Here is a 21,741-nt window from a genome sequence, read left to right as displayed (position 1 = left end):
CTAAGACTAAATATATTGACAATTTCGTCAACGAATAAAAACTAGATTAAAATGTTAGGAAGGGAATAGTGGACAAGAGATCCAGTATAAGTCATTTTACAGTTGGTTGCATGCTGAAAATAGCCGATTTGCTGAAAATAGCCGATTTACAAGTTCACAACACGTCGTGCTGTGACGTGTTGTGAACTTGCAGATCGGCTATTTTCAGCAAGTGTAAAATCAGACATTACGACTTTACTACACTACCACTGTATTGAGACGAAGACCAATCTTGCTATACTGCATGCCTTACCATTTTTATGCGGGTGATATCCAATTATATCATTCTTTTAACAATGACAGCCTTGCTGAGTTAAATTTCTATGTATTGCAGGAGTACATGTCAGTCCTTAAGGTGCGGATATAAAAAAACTTCGTCCAGCTAACCAAGGCAAAACTGAGGTGCTTAATCGTTGCCCCTGAGAGCATTGTTCCTAAGGTGGTTGATTGTATTGGGTCCCTCACATGCACCTTCACACGGGTGCATGTGTTTGGTCCGACGTACTAGCAGTCCTACAGTCATGAGTCCGACACCCTACCCAAAACCCAACCTTAAACCAGTGTTGTTTTCGTCGACTAAAACTAAGACTTTTTCCACTGACTAAAACGAAATGAAAACTAGAAAAAGTGCCCTTTCCGGGCACAGATAGGAGTGTGTGTGATGTTTGGCAAAATGTTTAGGAGGATGTTTTTTTTTATTTGTTTTTGCCACAATTTTCTTCATTTTGTTGAGGAAATGCAGAGCCAGATCACTCATAGCATCTCTGAGGATAGAATTCTGGATGAGCAGGACATGTGTAGCATTTTGTACAAAACGGGCCACTCCTGAAAACTTTGGAAGGCAATCTTAGCCAATCAGTGTACAATCTGAGAAATCCGATCTTGATCACATGACTACAGAGATCATGTGTACGATTGCCATTTCTTCATACGCCTTTGATGGCAATTGGATGATTTGAGGCATTTTGTTCCAAAAATGTGTTTTGCAAAAATCAACCTGTTGGTGGCGCTATAACAGGCCAATGTGAAAAGGGTGGGATATATTCCTCAGCCTAGTAAGAAAATGTGTGAAAGATTTCACGTAAATTGCATGCTGCGTTCATGATTTGAGGCTATTGTTCAAAACGGGGCAATCTTGCAAACTGTGAAAGCCAATTATAGCCAATTAGGATGGAATATGAAATATCAGACAGATCCGACTTGAGCACATGACCATAGAGATACTGTGTAACGATTTGTGAGATTTTTGGACAGAATCTGGAGGAGTAATATCAAAAAATGTGTTTTACAAAAGTCGGCCTCCTGGTGGCGCTATAAAAGGCAGATGCGGAAAATGCAGGTCAAAGGTTTGTCCTTGGCCTCTAGGGAGTGTGCATGCAACGTTTCACGCAGATCGGTGCAGTTTTAGGTAAAAAATGTGAAAAGCTGCCTCATGGTGGCGCTATAACTGGCCGTTCTGGAAAATGTGGGGCAGAGGTTCATTGTTGGCATCCAGGGAGTGTGTGTGCAAAGTTTGGCATCGGCCGGGTTAACGGTGCCGGAGATTAGCTGTTCACAGACGGACGGAAGGACGGACGGACACACACACACACACACACGGACGGAGTGCAAACTAGAAAAAGTGCCCTTCTGGGCACAGGTCTCCACCAGGAGGATAGGAGTGTGTGTGTGATGTTTGGCAAAATGTTTAGGAGCAATATAAACGTGTGTGTGTGACACGGCTTGGCCTGTTGTAGCGCCACCATGAGGCTGATTTGAAAACTGTCAAGTGGCATTTCTTCCAAAGCCTAGTGGGAATATGCATGCACAGTTTCACTACAATCGGACGCTGCGTTGAGTAGTTGTGGCTATTTGTACAAAACCGGTACAAAGCAGGCTACTCCTGAAAAGTTTAGAAGCCAATTGTAGCCAATGAGGGTGGATTATGAGAAATCAAACAAACCCGTCTTGATCACATGACTATGAAGAGCATGTGTACCGATTTGCGTGAAATTTGGATAAAATCTGAAGGAGTAATATTAGAAAATGGGTTTTACATATGTCGGCCTCCTGGTGGCACTATAAAGAGCAGATGTGAAAAATTCCAGGCAAAGGTTTTTCCTTGGCCTCTAGGGAGTTGGCATACAAAGTTATCCACAGATCCGTGCAGTTAGAGGTAAAAACACTTTTCGGCCAGTTATAGCGCCACCATGAGGCTGAGTTGAAAATGTTCATGTGGCATTTCTTCCTCAGCCTAGTGGGAATGTGCGTGCACAATTCCACGGAAATTACATGATGTGTTCATGATTTGCAGCATTTTGTTTGAAACTGAGCGCTCTAGAGAGACTGTGTACCAATTTGCGTGATGTTTGGACAAAATCTGTAGGTGTACTGTCCAAAAACTTGTTTTGCACAAATCGGCCTCCTGGTGGCACTATAACAGGCCGTTGTGGAAATTTTGGGGCAGAGGTTCATCATTGGCATCCAGGGAGTGTGTGTGCACAATTTGGTATCGACCGGGTTAATGGTGCCGGAGATTAGCTGTTCACAGACGGAAGGACGGACGGACGGACACACACACACACACACGGACACACAGACGGACGGACGGAGTGCAACACATACTCTCTCCCCATGCCTTCGGCCTGGTGGAGACAAACATACTCTCTCCCCATGCCTTCGGCCTGGTGGAGACAACAAAATAAAAACGAATCTACGATGACTAAAACTAAGACTAAATATCTTGACAATTTTGTTGCTTGTAGATCTGCTATTTTCAGCATGCAACCAAAGTGAAAAATCTGCCATTACAAGGCCTGTCAAAACACATTTTAATCGACTAATTCACCTGTCATCGACTAAAATCGTATGACATTTAGTCGACTAAAAGTGGACTAACACTAGAACATTCCAGGTGACTAAAATGTGACTAAAACTAAATGAAAATTATTCAAAAGACTATGACTGATACTAAAATCTAAATTTACTGTCAAAAGCAACACTGCCCTAAACCTAACTTCACAGGAAGCCACGGGTTAGTTTTAACCCGCAGTTTTAACCCGCAGGGTTAGTTGTAACCGGCAGCGCATGTCGGGAGCGACGGTGTTGTCAAACTAATTCCTATTGGACTGTTAGCATGTCTAACAAACGTATATGCACCACCCTTGACACACATCAAATCAGTAACCTTTACATGTTTCTTCTTTATTATACAGGTCGTTTCGAGGAAGCAATCTGATTGGTTGAAACAGCCTTCTAGCCATGGTTCAAACGAGCACCACTCCACACCTAATCAAAACAAAGAATTCAGCTGCTCTGTTCTCCCAGAGCTAGTTTCTTGGGACATTTGTGGTCGTAGTGACTACATCTGTCATTAAAAAAATGTTTTTTCAGCGATTTTCTTAGTTTTAAGGGTAAAGGTTATTACACACTGGCACATTCGCACATTCGCCACTGATGTGGAAGCTTGCATTGACTTCAATTGGTTTTAAAAAAAGGCGAATTATTCGCACGAATAATTCGCGTCGCTAATTCGCCAGTGTGTAATGACCTTTACTGTTGTATAATTGCAATATTACACTCGAGGGGGTGGTTTAACGTCATTAATGCACTTCTGCGATGCTGCAGGAACGAGCCCGATGCCCGTGCATTAATAACGTTAAACCACCCCCTCTCGTGTAGTATTGCTTAAATCATCCATGCCTTCGTCAACTCACGCTTGGGACTATTGCAATTGTTCACTGTTCAGTAAAACAACCATGTACGGCCTGGGCCGTGGCTCAGCGGTCCAGGCACCTTGGCCGGTAGCCCAAGCCTGGCAGTGTGCCGCGGGTTCGACTCCCGATCCCGACGGGCTTTACTGCATGTCACTCCCCCATCTCTCTCCCCCATTTCCTGTCAGCCAGAGCCTACTGACTGTCCCTCTATAAAAAATATAAAATAAAGGCGAAAGCCGCAAAAAAAAGCATTAAAAAAAACAAAAACATGGACCGCCTCTAACTAATTGGAAATGCTTCTGCCAGATTGTTAACCAGGCCCAGCAGAAGGTGTCCTGGCCTCTTTGCACCGGCTTCCTGCTAATGGCAAGGTCCTGGTGCTCACTAATAGTCGAGCTCTGCATAGTCAGGCCCCAGAATACTTAACTGCCATGTTATGTGCCCAGCAGGGCCTTAAGGTCTGCTGAACAAGGTATGTTAGAAGTTCCCCCATATACTAAACATAAAAACAAAAGGTGACAAAGCCTTTCAGGCTGCATACAGCTCCCAAACTTTGGAAAGCTCTTCCACATAGGTCTTGAGAGCTGCAGCCTCTGTGGACATTTTTTAAGAACAACCTTGTCCTTAACACGACTATTTGAACAAGCGTTTGCAGATGTTACACGATTTTATTTCAATGCTTGTCCTGTTTGAGATTAACTGTACCACCATGCTGTACAGCCATGTACATGTTTCCCTTTTTTTTCATTGAAAATGGAGGACCAGGATGTAAACAAGTCAGTGCTTTTTCATGGCTTTATCCTCGTAGCAGTTTTTTTTGCTTTCGTTTGAAATGTACTCGTTCTACAAACTGTGATTAAAAATGTCAATCAATTGATTAAAATCATGGCTTTTTCTGCTTTAATACAATGTTGTGTTTTTAATCTCACGGTATATGTAAAGCACTTTGCGAGATCTCTGTGAGAAGTGCAATATGTACTTACTGTAGGCTATGTTTAATAGTATATTATATGGATGTGTGGATGGATCTTTTGAGTTCTTAGTCCCATCCTGAGTAGGATGAGTTTTGCTATTATAGGTACCTTATAGCAGGGGTTCTCAACGGGTTTTTTTGGCTGGGGACCCCCGTAAATGCTTTGGCCATGTCTCACGACCCACTCCTCACATCATCATCATCATTTTTCGACCGCGGTCGAGATCGTGGATTTCACAATATTACGCCAGACTTCCCGGTCCTTCATTGCCATCCACAGTTCCTGCTCACTGATGCCTGTGTCCCTAGCGATGGCATCAGGGAACAACAGTTTTCTACCTCTGGTCTGCTTTGGGGCAGGACTCCAGAGAAGAAGGGAAGATATAACCTCATTGTCAGCTCTTTAGCAGTGGCCGGCAAACTGTGTTCTTCTGGATCGGACTAGTGACTCCCCACCCCCAATACAAACTGACTGCAAAAATAACCTTAATAATAGAGACAATATATCATAAATGAATACTGAAACCAGATATGAATCCTGAAACCAGATATAATCATTAAGGAAAGTTTATACATGTACTATGTAAACTCTTAATTTCCATTTTCCAGCCATTCAAAAAAAAGAAGAAAATAAAGTTGTTTTCTTTTGTATAATTTGGGGATGCGACCCACGGGTTAAGAACCCCTGCCTCCAGCAGTGGTTCTCAAAGTGGGGACCCTTATGGGTCTGTAACTCTGAGAGTCTGTAACTCTGAGAGTGTACAAATGGAACGGGTCCATTTGGTTAAATTAACATTGATTTTGCAATAATAATTGTGGGTCCACACACACACACACACACACACACACACACACACACACACACACACACACACACACACACACACACACACACACACACACACACACACACACACACACACACACACAGACCTTTTTTTCAAGTTTTGTTTTTGTTCTCTTTTTTGTTAAGTTTTCATTGGTTTTTAGTTTTTGAGTGGTGCAACCACTCCAAGGAACAGCAATGTCCGTCCTAACCTATGTTACTATGTCCTAACCTATGTGACTATGTTTAGAGTACCAGTAGGGGCAAAAGTGGCACTGTTGTGCCAGAAACAGAGAGAGAGATAGTGTTGCACTGTTGCCTGCTAATTACAGAGAGAGAGAGAGAGAGAGAGAGAGAGAGAGGCAGGGGGAGAGGGGAGTTGCACCACTCAGTTCACACGGGTGTGATGTTTTACTGTGTGTATGTGTGTGTGTGTGTGTGTGTGTGTGTGTGTGTGTGTGTGTGTGTGTGTGTGCGTGAGTACAGCTGCGCCCTCTGGTGGCGGGCGGGTGGTGTTACAGCGTGACACACTCACTCACACAGACAGACAGACAGACATGTTCTGCTGGGTTACATATAGTAAATGCTCACTGGCGTTTGCAAACAGACTATAATATACTCACGTAGATGAGCCCAGAGTAGTACCGGTCCTTCAGGTTGTGGAGCACGGACGCCTCGTTGAGGCATGTGAGCTCCGCCATGTCCTCCACCTTGCTGAACTTGGGAGGGTTCATCTTCTGGATGTCGTCCTTGTTGACCACCGCCTTCTTGCCGTTCTCCGCCAGCTCCACCGAGACCTCCTCGCCGCCGCCGGCGTGCTGCTCCTCCCGGATGCTGGCCGCCTCGAAGCCGTGGCGCTCCGAGGGGATCCATACCAGCTTCTTGGCGGTCCAGTCGGCCTGCGAGGCCGGGTTGTAGACCATGGCCCGGTCCACAAACAGGTAGCGCTCTGGGTCCTCCTGCCCATTCCGATGAGACATCTTTCACTGGGGAGGAGGGGGGGTTACCAGAGCAACGGTGCTGCCTGCGTGGGGGACATAGGACACATAGCAGAATAGCTTAGTAGGACTTATTGCTTGAGAAGAAACAATTTAGGCTATAACAAAATAGCAGAGGTCCTTGTTTAAGCAGTTTTAATTAGTGAAGGGAGATTAATCGGCAAACACATCGGTATCTGCCGATTCTATAGTTGTTTTTAGATTAATCGGCATCGGTTCGATTAATCAATCAGACCGATTATGATTAATCCGTCTGTCTTTACAGATAAACAAACCCAAATGAACAGCTTGAACAGATCTACAAGCTCACAATATTAAATATAAATGTATTAAAGTTAAATCTGACTTGCCTATATAAGCCTGCAGTGCAGACACCCTGTTACATGTATTTTTCGGAATGGACAAAGTTATTATAATTGACATATTATAAAATACAGAATGAGATCATATCGACATCGGCCATAACAGCAATTAATTATATCGGATATCGATATCGGCCAAAATGTCTCATCATCGGCACATCCCTAGTTTTAATGCCTGTTATATGATGTATTATTATTATTATTATTATTGTTACTATTATTATAGTTAAAGCAAATATGATCAAGTTATCACTCAGTTAGATCATTAGTTCTCAAACTTTTTCATGTCAATGACCTGTCAAACATCTAATGTATGGTTAAATTAAAGGGTTAAATTGATGAATTTTTAACACATCTGGCTGGGGACCCCTTATGGAACACCCTCATGAGGGTCCCCACACCCCACTTTGAGACCCACTTATCATGTATAGCTATCTTATTCCAAAATAGTAACATTAGTCAATGGAAGATCGACAGGATGAAAAACATGACATTTAACTAATCTCATATCATACAATGATACACAAACCTACCAGTAAGAAAGAACAGCATAGCCTATGTCTATATTGCCAGTTGCCACCATAACGTCTGTTATGTATGGGCATGTGTGCCTTTGATTGTTGAAATGCAAAAAAGATCTGTTGATCAACACCCATAAAAACTAATGATCCATCCTGGACTAGAATGATTGAATGGCCCGTAAGAATACATGATCTATAAGCAATGCGCATAGTGCGTATACAATACTGAGAACCCAGCTACGCACTACATAACGGACGTATGGCTCGAAATTCAAGACCTATAGTCGCAACACTTCGGAGTGGAGTGGTACATAGGTATGCTAGTACTAATTTGTACATATTCCCAACGCAAATGTATATTGTTGTCCATGTCATATCTCTGAATGTAATCATGTACGTACAGTACAGCTATTGAATATCGCATACTGAATCACATGACACTGCATTGGCGAGGACCCAAAACAAGCGCAATGAATGAGTTGGCTGGTAAATAGCGGCCAGCCAGCGAACCGTGCACTTACACAACAAGACAAGATAAACTTGCTCCAAAATGTGCGTGTGCTGTTGCGATATTCACTCAACTTAGATGACCCGCAGTAATACATACAAAAACATTCTAATTCAACTCGTCTTAGAAAATACAAACGATAAGATAAGCCCACGTGACTAATGATGAGCACCCCAAAGTTTTCAAGTGATCCATCCCCTAGAGAATTCATTCAAGCAGATCTGTCGGTCATTCATTCATCCATCCATCCATTCCCGCAGATCTCCATCATGAACTTACCTGGTTTGCTCGGCGAAGAATCGATGAGCGAATGTAATGTCCAAGTATTCCGATCGGATCTATTCTACCCCCCAACAACACCACCGTCCACCAGCCAGCCAGGCTTTGTACAACAACTATAGCTGCTAGCTCCACAGTGTATAAATGCAGGGAAGGCAGGGCAGGCATGTATTGGGGCTTTTTGGTATGCACCACCCAAAGACACACAGCCCCCTCCACATTGGGGCCCCTCCTAAACCGTGCAGACTTGACCGCTGCCTGTTGCTCCCCCGCCTACGACAACATGGCACACACTAGACATAGAGAAGAACATTGATGGATAATAAACAAGATCAATTAATCCGATCGTATAGATTATAGGGCACACACATCTATATGCTAACGCGTGAAAGCTTACGTAGGCTATGATATGATTCCATGAACGTACATTTGCAAATTACTACGAATTATTTTACCCCAAAACAAATTTGCACCATGCAGAGACGCGCGTGGCTTCTCTATGTAATAAATATCTACGCATTGCAGACACCCACTGGATGAGGTCTCTCTTCCCCTCAAACACTATTGGATGGAATACACCAACCCCCCAACAGCACCCAACTTATCTTACTTTTATTTGCATGCATGAATGTATACAGTGGCAGCGGTGGCCGAACGGATAGCGGCGCGGTCTTGATACCGGAAGGTTCCCAGTTCGAATCAGCCGTCCGACACGTTAAAAATTACCACCCTTGAACAAGGCATTGAACCACTACGATGAAATGTGTTCTATGAGCAGGGCCTGGCTGGAAACAAGTTCTTGAGCTTAGCCCAGATACCCTGGGTAAATATAGATTTCATTTCATTTCATTTCACACATCAACAATATTATAGCAGTGGTTTTCAACCCTTTTCATATCAGGGCCCAGTATTTATTTGGCATTTGAGCCACATACCAGCCTCTCTCAGACCCAAAACGTCAAAAATATTTGGTTATCGTTGAATTAAATACGATTTTGTCCACAGTTCCATGCCGAGCCTGTATTGATGTTGGTACAGTTTGAACACCAGGCAAACATTGATCAATTCAAAGTAAAACATTTTCTACATTTTCTAATTGTGTAGACTTCTTGGAAATTAAGTAAATTCTGATTAACAATATTTGAACTCTTGAGTGTAAAATGAAACCAAATGGACCCCATTCTACTCAAGAGTTAAACATCTAAAAGGGTCCATTTGGTTACAAACTCTCCTTCCATTAGCTGGGGACCACCTGGAACCCCCTCAAGGACCACCATATATATAATTATGATGCTTATAGGCTTGAACACCACTGAGCAGTCAATTTAATTGATTGCTAAATGCCACGTATAACATTAGTTTTATGATGAAACAATACCATATCATTTGCAGGCTTTCTTCTGATTGTTTCTCCAACTCCAAATAAGTCATAGTAAACAGTTTCAATTCAAAGCAGATGGACATAAATAAGTATTCTCTAGCTTGCAGGTATTCAGACTGCACTGTTGTAAATTCAAACATCTCCCCCCTGTGTCTGAAAAATGACATTGCATCATGCCATGCACATTGCACAGTGGCTCATCAAAAAAACATGCACAAGCTTTGGTTTTATAGCGACCTTTTTTTTTATTACAAACAGAAATATGTCAGTGGGGGGCAGGCGGGTGAACATTTTCTCTTTTTCATATAAAATGTCCTTATGGATGGTAACAACTATAGACAGGCATTCATCTTATTGGGTTTCCATCATTAGTCCGACAGCTCGTAATTCCGACATTACTAACCCTAACCGTCGAGGGGCCACAGGCCCAAAAGCTCAAGGAATAGTTTTTAATATGTGATGTCATGCCGTACTTTTTATTTGTGTTTTTTTCTATTCATTTGGTCATTAAGGTCCACAGAATGAGGTCTGCTCTGCAGGAAACATCGCGAAAAAAAGTTATGGACATTTTTGTATACCTCACCAGAGGTATACAATCATTATCATTATGCTTTAAGTAGCATGTGAAAATGTGACATGTCAAACTAGGGGGTTTTCATGATTCTGAATCCATTCCAAGCATTAGTTTTGCACGAAAAACACTCCTAAATTCTGCCATGGCCACTTGCTGACCTCTTCACATTTGTGCTGACCTCATCACATTTGTGATGACAGCTATGGCCGTTTTTTAACGCAAGGAGTGTTTTTTGTGCAAAACTAATGCTTGGAATGGATTCAGATTCATGAAAACACCCTAGTTTAGGCCACCCTAGGCCATAACTTCTGTGGACCTTAATGACCAAATGAATAGAAAAAAACACGAATAAAAAGTATGGCATGACATCACAGGTCCTCTCAAATCTTGGGTGACTGGCTCCCCGGCTACTAAATCATAACCGGCCACGTATATCAGACTAACGGGATGTGGGACTAACGTGCAGTCCTTCCATGTTGCTTCAACTTCAAAACCAGAGTAGGAAGAAGAGCAAGAGTGTTAAAGGGAAACTTTAACACCCTTTTGCAAAAAATTACATGTTAATGGCGTTTAGAAGATTTAAAACACTTTCCGGGGGGGTCTTTGTGTGTAATATGTGGTTTTAGGTATTTTTGATTTTAGCAGTGAGCCCAGTGTCTCTGATGTCATGGACACTGGGCTCACTTACTTCCTGAACTACATGTTGTCTCAGTAGGACAGCCCTCCACCTATCCACAAGGAGGAGCAGTGCCCCAAAGCATTATGGGAATTGTAGTCCAGGAAGGAAGTGAGCACAGTGTTGATGACATCAGAGACACTGGGCTCACTGCTAAAATCTAAAATATCTAAAACCCACATATTACACAAATAAAGACCCCCAGGAAGGTGTTCTAAATCTTTAACATTAACATATATTTTATAACTTCTATGGTCAATAGAATAAAGCAGTATGTACAGATTTATTACATGGGCGAGGGGGAGGTCAGCGTCCTCCCCGGAATGCTGGGCCCCCCTTTTTCTTTCCCCTCGTCGCACTGCTTCCTGGTCCTCCTTTCACCTTCTTCCTGACTCCACTGGCTTGTTCCGTGTCGTCTGCATCTCCATCTCCCCCTCTCTGCCTCTTCTTCTTGTCGCTGTGCTCCTTCATCTCCTGGGGAAGGAATTTAAGCCGTTAACCCATTTAGACCAGAGGCAGGACCCCCAGAATTATCTGTATTTGGCCGCTGACCCCCATCTGAAAACATGTTGTTCCAGGGACCCCCCTCCCAGAAGCAGAGATTTGAGTTAAAACGCGCTGAAAGAATATAAATTCAAAGATTTTCACGATTTTTCAAAAATAGCAGATCTACAAGCTCATAGCGCGGCACTCGGTGCCGCGCTATGAGCTTGTAGATCTGCTATTTTTCCAATAGCTAAAGTATAACATAATGCTTAAAACACCAAAAGGGGTTCCCGTCTTGAATGGGTAAATAAGCAAGACAGCAAAACATGTTCATTCAGATTAAAACATGTCCAGAAAGTCTACTTTTCACAATAAAATATCCTCACTAATAATCATGATAAAATAGCACCATTTTCTTCTACTCAGTCTGTGTCTCATAGGATGGCTGTGGGCCGTCAACCATCATCATCGATGGGGATTCCAAGCTAATAGAAACCGCAGGCTTTCTATTCCTGAAAAGTTGCAATGTGAAAATGGCAGCCATCATTCTCACGATAATAAAAATCTAAACATTTTTGTAAAAAAAATAGTTTAAAAAAGAAAATCTGCCTAACGATGTCACTGGTGGACGGGTTTCTGAACTGCCCGCAACCCTCCTATGAGACACAGACCAAGTAGAATCTTTTTTTTGCTATTTTATCATGATTACAAGTAAGACACGTAAAGCGAATGAAGCTGTTGTGGCAGTCTGACACACACACAGTTCCAAATTTAGTTGCCCTCTGGTGGGTGGCGGGCGGACACACACACACACACACACACACACACACACACACACACACTTTTGGCCAGCTTCTATAGTTAGTGCTCACTTCGCAATTAGTGGACATTTCATTGTGAAAAGTGGACTTTCCGCCCTCCAAAAACATTGTGGCATTTTATCATGAACATTAGTGAGGACCCATTATATGAACATATATATGAAAAAAGTAAGTAAGTAGCCTTGCCGAGCCATGAGGCCCATAGGGCAGGAGCCTATCTCCTGTTTCTGTAGCGTGAGGCAGCTTGATGTACAAGTACACCCCCTGGACATGACGCTAGTATGTCGCAGGGACTTACCCCCAATCCAACCCTTGATGCCGAGTGTCAAGCAGGGAGGCACTGGGTCCCATTTTTTTTTAGAGTCTTTGGTATGACCCGGCCGGGGATTGAACCCCGACCTCCCAGTCACAGGGCGGACACTCTAACCACAAGGCCACTGAGCTGGTATATATATATATGAAAAGTGGTCCTTTAACTGCAGTATTTTACAACGTCAGGCGAGACATCAGAAACATATCATTTCAGGACTTACTAATCTGGCATATCTCTGGGCCTCGCTGACTCTCTCCACCAGCATCATCACTTCCTCTTCATGGGTCGGGAAAGCAGGGAGTTTCTTTCCAATCAGGGTTTCAATGCGCTGGAACAGCTCCACGTCGTACCTATAGGGTTAAGTAGAGCAGTGGTTCCCAAACTTTGTCATGTCAAGGACCCCCGAATTGACACTAATGAGCCTGCGGACCCCCATTTAAAAAGATACACCCACCCAGGGACCCCCACCCCCATAAGAGAAGATTTTTACAGCTCTAGCAGTGATTCTCAACCCTTTTAATTTCAAGGACCCCCAGTTTGACATGCATTAGTCTACGGACCCCATTTAATGGCATTTCTATCTCTGGGACCCCCAATTTATATTGTAAAATCAATGTTATTTTAACTCTGAGAGTGTACAAATGGAACCAAATGGACCCGTTAGGGTCCATTTGGTCACTCTGAGTTACAGACCCATAATGGTCCATTTGGTTCCAAACTATCATTTAGCTGGGGACCCCCTGGAACTACCCTGGGGGTCCCCGGACCCCACTTTGGGAACCACTGAAGTAGATGCTCAGTAATGACATCAGTCACCATAGAAACCATGCAACGTTGATACAATGGGACGCCAGGAAAATATGAAGTTTATGCTTGGGACAGTCAGTGGCACCAGTTCAATTAACCCATTTAGACCTAAGTTCGATTCTACAAATGTCTTCTAAAACATGATAGTTTTTCTGAAAAACCTATGTTTCTATTTTGTCAGTGGTGCTCAAACTATTTCATTTCAAGGACCCGCAATATCATATGTAATTGGCTGCCGACCACTACCTGAAAATATGTTGTTCCAGGGACCCCCCCAGAAGCAAAGATTTGAGTTGAAAACGTTCGCTCTGAGAAGAATATATTCAAACATTTGGGCCACATTTTCACCATTTTCCAAATTAGCAGACCAAGCTATGAGCTTGTAGATCTGCTATTTTTCAATAGCTAAAGTATAACAATGCTTTAAAACACCAAAAGGGGTTCCCGCCCAAAATGGGTTAAAAAAAAAAGGAACTGTTCTTACTGAGTGACAAAAGTAATGGATTTCCCAGACCGCCCTGCTCTCGCCGTCCGCCCCACTCTGTGGATGTAGTCCTGAGATGGACAGACACACAAATTAGTTAGGCAAGGTCACCCGTCATATTATTTTAGTGACAGTGAAGTGTTGAGAGCATAGCATACCGAGCAAGGGGAGAGAGAGAGAGAGCAAGAACAGTACACACTACAGTGTAATCAGTGTTGATTTCGTCGACTAATACCATGACGAAAAATGTCCGTCGACTACCTTTTTTCACTGACAAAAACTAAATGAAAACTAAGCTATGATGACTAAAAAAAATACTGACAATTTCGTCAACACAGAAAAACTAAACTGTTAGGAAGGGACTAGTGGACAAGAGATCCACACTTGGTTGCATGCTGAAAATAGCAAGTGTAAAATCTGTCATTACGACGGCATCAAGGCCTGAACAAAATACATTTTAGTCGACAAAAATCAACTGTAGATTTAGTCGACTCAAACTAGTCCAACACTAAAACATTCCAGGTGACTAAAATATGACTAAAACTACGTTTTATTCCAAAGACTATAACTAAAACTAAAATAGAAATGTGCTGCCAAAAACAACACAGAGTGTAATACTTTGTGCATGTGAACACTCAGGTACCTTGGAGTGAGTGGGGATGTCGTAGTTGATCACACAGTCGACGTGTGGAATGTCCAGGCCTCGGGATGCCACGTCAGTTGCCAGGAGCACCGACCGGGACTTGGACTTGAATTTGTTCAGTGCGCCTAGACGTTTATTCTGACAGAATCAGACAGAAATAGACGAGAAGGGGGGGGGGGGGGGGTTAGTAAATCAATACTGCAGTGCAATTGGTTTTGGGAGGCCGACAACGTTAAAGGAGGTATTTTAGGTTGTTATATAAGCAGTCATCGGTAGTTTGTATGGCTGAATAAAAGAGCGTGGTCTATTTTTCAAACATTATTAATGCAATTAATGGCGGCTGGGCAAACAACACCTTCTAAAGTCATTAAAGTGTTCAACCCTTTAAGACCCGAGAGCAGATTCTACAAAATGTCTTCTAAATCATGAGTTTTCTGAAAAACCCATGTTTCTATATCAGTGGTTCTCAAACTATTTCATAACAAGGACCCACAAAATGATATGGAATTGGAACATAATGCTTAAAACACCAAAAGGGGTTCCCGTCCAGAATGGGTTAAAGTGTGTAAAGAGTATGTGACTCCAAGGTGCCCTGATATGATCTTTACCTGACTCAACTGGCCATGCAGTGGGATAGCGGTGATTCCCAGGTTCCTTAGCAATAGCGCCACCCGCTGGGCACTGTGACATGTGGTGCAGAAAATGATGAAGGAGTTCCCCGCCAGTTCGTTCAGAATGGACACCAGATAACAGTCCTGCCAAAACACACCCAACACAAAGTCAAACACATGCTGCCAACTGTACTTTCATTTAAGCAAAGTGCTTTGATTGGACAATTACCTTCATAATTACCTTCCCAATGTATGAATGAATGAATCATTGTAAAGCGCTTTGAGCACTTGGAAAAGTGCTATAAAAATGCAATTCATTAAAAGAGAGCTACAATATTTGTTTCAACCTCAATTACATATCATTGTGTTAAATACCTTGTATTTGGAAGGTATGAAGACGTAGTATTGCTGCAGTTTTTCTACGGTGGAATATTTGGTGTTTACAGCACATTTCACGGGATCTTTCAACGCTGCTCTCTGAAGTTTCTGGACCTGTGGCAGAAATACGTTGAAATTGGAAGGAAAACCAAAAAAACAAAACAAAAGACATTAAGTTCTAATGCTCTAAAATGGAGGCAAACCGAGTCAAACGCATGTTTATACATTATAATGAGAATTATAATGTAAAGATTTGAGTTAAAAACTTTGGCCCTGAAAGAATATATATTCAAAGATTTGTGCCACATTTATGATTTTTCAAAAATAGTGCCGGGCTACGAGCTTGTAAATCTATATTTGTCAAAGTATAACATAATGCTTAAAACACCAAAAGGGATTCCCGTCCAGAATGGGTTCATATTTTTACGATCAAGAAGTCTGTACCTTTTTGGTCATGGTGGCAGAAAAGAGGAAGGTGCGTCTGTCCCTGGGGATCACCTTGAGTATTTTATCCACCTGGATGAAAAGAATGAGCAAGGAAACATTAACTACATAGATATTATTGATAATTAATAAGGAATATTCTCTGCCTTGCCTGACACTGAGTTATGCATGAAATGGGAAGTCCTTCTGATACTTTTATTTGTTAACATGATATAATATAGTACTTTATTGTCAGTTCACACTGAAATTTGTCTTTCAACCCAGCAGCCATGTATGCAGAACACATATACATTACACACATTTGACATAACACAAAGAACAAAACAATATACAAAGACAAGAGCAATGTCCACTGCCCAGCTTACCCCGTGGCTACTACAACTCCTGATTAAGCCTCAAAGTCGACTGGTGGACAAAGGACCTCTTTAGTCTGATATTATTTTATGCTGGGACAGTGGGACACCGTCCTTCCTGAAGGTAGCAACCTATATTCTCCATTCAAACACATGGCTAGTGTTTGAGGTGATATTCCTTGCTAACCTTAGGGTGCTGTTATCATACGTGGATGTATAAAGTTTCTGAAGTGGTTATCCAACAATCTTTGAACAAATAAATGTTCAGTTGTTGCAGCAGTTGTGATTTTAGGGCTGCAGAGTAAATACATAATTAAGGCACAGGCTGCATTGGGTGGCTCAACCAGGCTCGGATATCCTGGAGGCCGTGAGGTTAACCCATTTAGACCTGGGAACTATTCTACAAATGTCTTCTAAATCCTGACAGTTTTTTGAAAAAAGCCATGTTTCTATGTCAGTGGTTCGCAAACATTTTCATGTCAAGAACCCCCAAAAATATATGTAATTTTCCGCCGACCCCCATCTGAAAATAGGTTGTTCCAGGGACTCCCCAGAAGCAAAGATTTGAGTTAAATAGTTCGCTCTGAAAGAATATATTCAAAGATTTACGCCACATTTTCACAATTTTTCAAAAATAGCTGACCTACAAGCTCGTAGCGCGGCACTCGGTGCCGCGCTATGAGCTTGTAGATCTGCTATTTTTCAATAGCTAAAGTATAACATAATGCTTAAAACACCAAAAGGTGTTCCCGCCCAAAATGGGTTAAGGGGGGCGAATGTAGCTGAGTACCCCACTCTTCCGGCTCTGGGGCAAATGCTCTCAAGTGAGAGGCAAGCTTCCTTGGTTAGTGCATCAGTAGTCTTGCGTAGCCGGACAACTATAAGAGTTTGGCCACACGAGACTAGTGCTTCACAGAAGCTTCCGCGTGCGTCACAGAGCGGACGTTCGGGTCTGAACAAGTCCCGGAAAAGACGCGCTGTAACTGGCCAGTGGTCACTTGAGTGGCAGCGTGGCGTAGCGTGCATTCCGCACTTGCGCCCTCACGTCGCTTCGATGACCTGCAGCGGCCAATGAGGCATCCATTATTTTTAATATCTATTGTTACAATACCCACCTCTGTTTCAAAGTCCATGTTGAGGATTCTGTCAGCCTCGTCCATCACCAGGAACTTCAGGGATCGTAGGGAGAAACCCTTGGTGTTCTCCATGTGGTCTATCAAGCGCCCTGGGGTGGCTGCAGACAAACACACACAGACACAATGTAGACCATCAATACCTCATCAAAAGGCTTTTTTCAGCACTGCGTCGATATGGGATTTATAGCATAAATACATTTATTTTTAGCATAAATAAATGTATAGGTGTTGCCTTACCAATGACAATGTGTGGTTTTTTAGCAAGCACCAAGGACTGGGACATCATATCAATTCCTCCAACTATGACAGCTGGAATGAACATGAACATCAAAGGAGGTTAGCTCTTTACACATAACTACACAGTTATTCCACATTATAAGGCTGTGCCCTAGACCTGCTTTTAGGATTCGAGCTTCGGTAGTATTTTATGAAATTTAAGAAATAACCTTCGAGCACCGAACCTTCCGAGTGACATAGTTTATCGGTTAAAAACAAGTATTGAGAACTCTCGTCCTGAAAGTAGCCGTTCTGCAAGCTCACAGCGCATCGTAGACGCGGCGCATTGTGAGCTCGCAGATGGGATATTTTCAGCATGATGTAACACATGAAAACGAAACTTAACAGCGCTTCCCGGCGCTTCACAGTTAATGAAGCTTAATGGCTTAATTAAGCTTAATGGTAATTACCTACAGTTAGGCCTCAAGGATATTTATTTAGGGGGGATAATAACATTTGCAAGATCATTCTTCACAGCCCACAGAAAGCAAGGTAATCCATAAAACTAATTAATTACAGCTGCTGGTCGTGCTGGATCATGTAAAGTGGGCTTTTGATAGCTTTTTTCCCATTGCACGTTATGTACAGTTTAATCAAACTACAACAGGTTTATCTAGCTACGTCTGTTTGCATACAATTTAGGCATTTAGCAGACGCTCTTAATCAAGGTACTGATCCAGAGCGACTTTTAGGCTGTCTGCACGAAAGAGCACTGAGAGAGAGATTACATGTCAGAAAGTGCATGTCAGAGAGATTACATTCATTTGGTGTCGGAAATCGGGATTATTGTATTGTTGGGCTTTAGCAGGACGGGGGTGGACATCCTGATATAATAGCCTATTTTTGCTGTTAAAAATATATACATTGAAAAAGGTTCGAGCCCATTCATTGAGTTCATTCGAGTGCCAATGCAACGAGCGATTGTCCGCACCTTTGAAGGTTTGGGGGACAGCCTTATTCCACAAACAATTACAAATATAAAATCACATGCTACATTATACATTTTTATTTCATACAGCACCGTCTGTATCTGCAGTGAGTCGCTGAATGATGCTGTACACACACGTACGTACCACACTTGACGCCAATGCTGGAGCCCAGGGCCTCGAACTGCTCAGCAATCTGAAATGCCAGCTCTCTGGTGGGGGTGAGAACCAGTGTGTGAAGCCTCTGTGCTGAGGAGAGTAGAGACTGGAGGATAGGCAACGCAAAGGCGCCAGTTTTCCCTGAACCCGTCTCTGCCAGACCAATAACGTCTCTCCCTGAGTAAAGGATGGAGAGGACGGAAGGAAGGAGGTCAAGGAACAGAGTGATTTTACTGGATGGGTATCATTTGGCTAGCCTAATATTTAACCCATTTAGACCTGAGGACGATTCTACAAATGTCTTCTAAATCCTGACAGTTTTCTGAAAAACCCATGTGTCTGTGAGTTGTTCTCAAACATTTTCATGTCAAGGACCCCCAGAAATATATGTATTTGGCCGCCGGCCCCCCATCTGAAAATATGTTGTTCCAGGGACCCCCCAGAAGCAAAGGTTTGAGTTAAAAATGTTAAACGCTCTGAAAGAATATTCAAAGATTTGCGCCACATTTTCACGATTTTCCAAAAATAGCAGATCTACAAGCTCGTAGCGCGGCACCGTAAACTCTTGTAGATGTATTTTTGCCCTGACTGCCCTCACCCCTGTGTACACTGCAGAGACACCATTTCAGAATGAGCAAATCCAAACTATAAAAGGTGCTTTACCTCCTTTTTACCCCAAATGTTAGCGAGGTGGCAGGAGTTCTCGTGCAATGTATTGGTCCATAGTTTTCAATAAAGAATAATTTTAGTCCCATAAGTGTCCGATTCTGTCGGAAGTTTCCAATGGTGGCACGTCCGGAATCGTGCTTTACGTAAACAGGAAGCGAGGAGGGGGAAATGGCCTTTGGCCACTTATTGGGACTAAAACACCTCTTTATTAAAAACGACAGACTAATACATTGCACAAGAGTCAAGAACTCCTGCCACCTCTCTAACATTTGGGGCAAGAGGGTATAAGTACCTTATATTTTGCATTTGTACATGTTCGGAGTTGCGAATTCTGAAATGGCGTCTCTGTCTAGGGGCGGCGGTGGCTCATGGGTAGAGTGGCTGGATGGTAACCGCAAGCCTGCAAGGTTGCCAGTTCGAACCCGGGCTCCCTTAAGGCTCATTCATAGTCTGGATTTTCGGTGGTGAGGTGACCACCGGAGCTGAAATAACGTTGAGCGGTGGTGAGTAAAAACAGAGAGAAGGGCTGGAGCGGTGGTTTGCTCTTCACCGCGGCTCGTGACGTCATGTTGTAGTTCGGTGGTCACCTCACCACCGAAAATCCAGACTATGAATGAGCCTTTAGAGTTAGTGTCGAAATGTCCTTGAGCAAGACACTGAACCCCATGTGCTGGTTGGTGCCTTGCATGGTTTCCGCCGCCATCGGTGTATGAATGTGTGTGAATGGGTGAATCTGTAATGCACAATCTATGTAAAGTGCTTTGGATAAAGGCGCTATATAAATGCACCATTTACCATTTCTGCAGTGTAAAGCCCTAACCACACCAAAGAGTCGAGACGGTTTTAGCGTTGTGCCAGCGGTGTGATATGGCCTGTTGCACGTTGACCCACGTTGTCCCAAGTGATTCAACTGGTTGAATTCAATGACACCAACCACACCAAATGGTCACCATGCAACCCCTTGCAACCGTTTGGCCTACATGGAGTTGTCATGACTCATGGCGACCCTTTGGTGTGGTCTGGGCTTAACACAGGGGTGAGGACACTTAAAAATATCGTAGAGAAATAAATCTATATATTTCAGAGCGAACATTTTTAACTAAAATATTTGCTTCTGGGGGGGTCCCTGGAACAACATATATTTTGAGATGGGGGTCCGTGGCCCAATAGAGATAATTCTGGGGGTCCTTGACATGGAAAAGGTTGAGCACAACTGACATAGAAACATGGGTTTTTCAGAAAACTATTAGGATTTAGAAGCCTTTTTTTTTAATTGCCATCAGTCCAAAATGGGTTAACATACAGATCATGTTTCGCAGCATGTTGCCTCACCTTCCAGGGCCACTGGGATGGCTTCTATCTGAATCTTGGTGGGGGTCTTCCATCCCAGCTGATCACAGGCTTCGCAGAGCACTTCTGTGACTCCCTGTTGATTGAGCAAACATCATGATCATCAGGGCCACGATTGACGACAAAATAAAACACAATTTTGTTTTGCTATATAGTGTATCTGTACGTCTAATTGGTATGATGAATTGAACATGGTGGGCCCTATTGTAAACAAGTGTAATGCTTTATGGTGTCGTCCACAGTTAACAGTTTTGTCTTGAGTTGTGCTTGAAATGTACAGTAATTATCCAATCTGTTAATACATTCATCAATCAATCAACACAAATGATGAGACAATTTGCTTGAAATAAATGTTGTTTAGGGAGACGAGTGTTTCGTTTGGACAGTATAGATAAGTTAATAGCGGAGTTGTGTTTTCAGCTGCAGCTAACGTTAGCCGTCCATGAAAAGTCAAATAAAATTATCCTTTATATTGCATGCCAGAAAAGAAACGTACCAAGTCCTTGAAGGTCTTCACTTGCTCAACATTTTCAGCGCTTTTGTCGTCACTGATATCATCATCATCATCATCACTACTCGATCCTTCTAGTGTTTTATTTGTTATCGTCGCAGCACTGTGCTCTTGTTCGTCCGCCATGCTGTATTCCAACGTGTGTACTGTTGTCGAGAACTTCCCTCTGCGCAAATGCGGAAACGTGCATGCAAACGCAAAGGATTGTGGAACTTGAAGTTTCCGATAGTATTGTGGGAAACAACAGAGCCAAGTAATGCAAGTATGGCCAAATAAATAGAATTTTCAAGAGCCTTGTGTAATTCATAATATTTAGTACTGTAGTGTCTGTCTCAGCCTTCGACGGCCCAGCAATTGGAAAGTGTTTATTGGCATACAATTTTATAGGCTATATCATTTTGAAATAGATCACTAAATTATTATAACCGTCTTAATTGATACAAGGTTAGTAAAATGCATATGCTTATAACTGTACTATACTGCTTCTACTGCCTACTACACTTGTGGACATTTATTTGCAATCATCACTATATTTGCCATAT

At 42.7% G+C, this 21,741-nt stretch overlaps 2 protein-coding genes across 2 annotated transcripts in view; both read right to left on the bottom strand.

Annotated features, from left to right (window-relative positions):
* Positions 1-8,320, bottom strand: part of LOC306937627 (myosin-10-like) — a 198,123-nt gene extending 189,803 nt beyond the window's left edge. Inside the window, exons 1-2 of the mRNA XM_079521502.1 lie at positions 8,202-8,320; positions 6,157-6,557 (exon numbers count right to left, since the gene is read on the bottom strand). Coding sequence (XP_079377628.1) covers positions 6,157-6,513 — 357 coding nt within the window. The 5' untranslated portion in view covers positions 6,514-6,557; positions 8,202-8,320. The remainder of the gene's footprint in view (positions 1-6,156; positions 6,558-8,201) is intronic.
* Positions 8,321-9,802: 1,482 nt separating this feature from the next.
* On the bottom strand, positions 9,803-21,406 carry ddx47 (DEAD (Asp-Glu-Ala-Asp) box polypeptide 47). The gene is made up of 12 exons (XM_079520332.1): positions 21,185-21,406; positions 20,671-20,764; positions 18,658-18,846; positions 17,546-17,617; positions 17,288-17,406; positions 15,820-15,891; positions 15,373-15,489; positions 14,995-15,141; positions 14,387-14,524; positions 13,744-13,814; positions 12,673-12,802; positions 9,803-11,306 (listed from the first exon to the last, which is right to left on the bottom strand). Exons 1-12 carry the CDS (start codon positions 21,323-21,325, stop codon positions 11,139-11,141), a joined length of 1,458 nt encoding a protein of 485 aa, XP_079376458.1. The 5' UTR covers positions 21,326-21,406; the 3' UTR covers positions 9,803-11,138.
* Between the last annotated feature and the right edge of the window lie 335 nt (positions 21,407-21,741).

This window comes from Electrona antarctica, assembly GCF_951216825.1.
Source record: "Electrona antarctica genome assembly, chromosome: 14".
Taxonomy (NCBI): Eukaryota; Metazoa; Chordata; class Actinopteri; order Myctophiformes; family Myctophidae; genus Electrona; species Electrona antarctica.
This window is presented reverse-complemented; position numbering and strand designations above follow the sequence as displayed.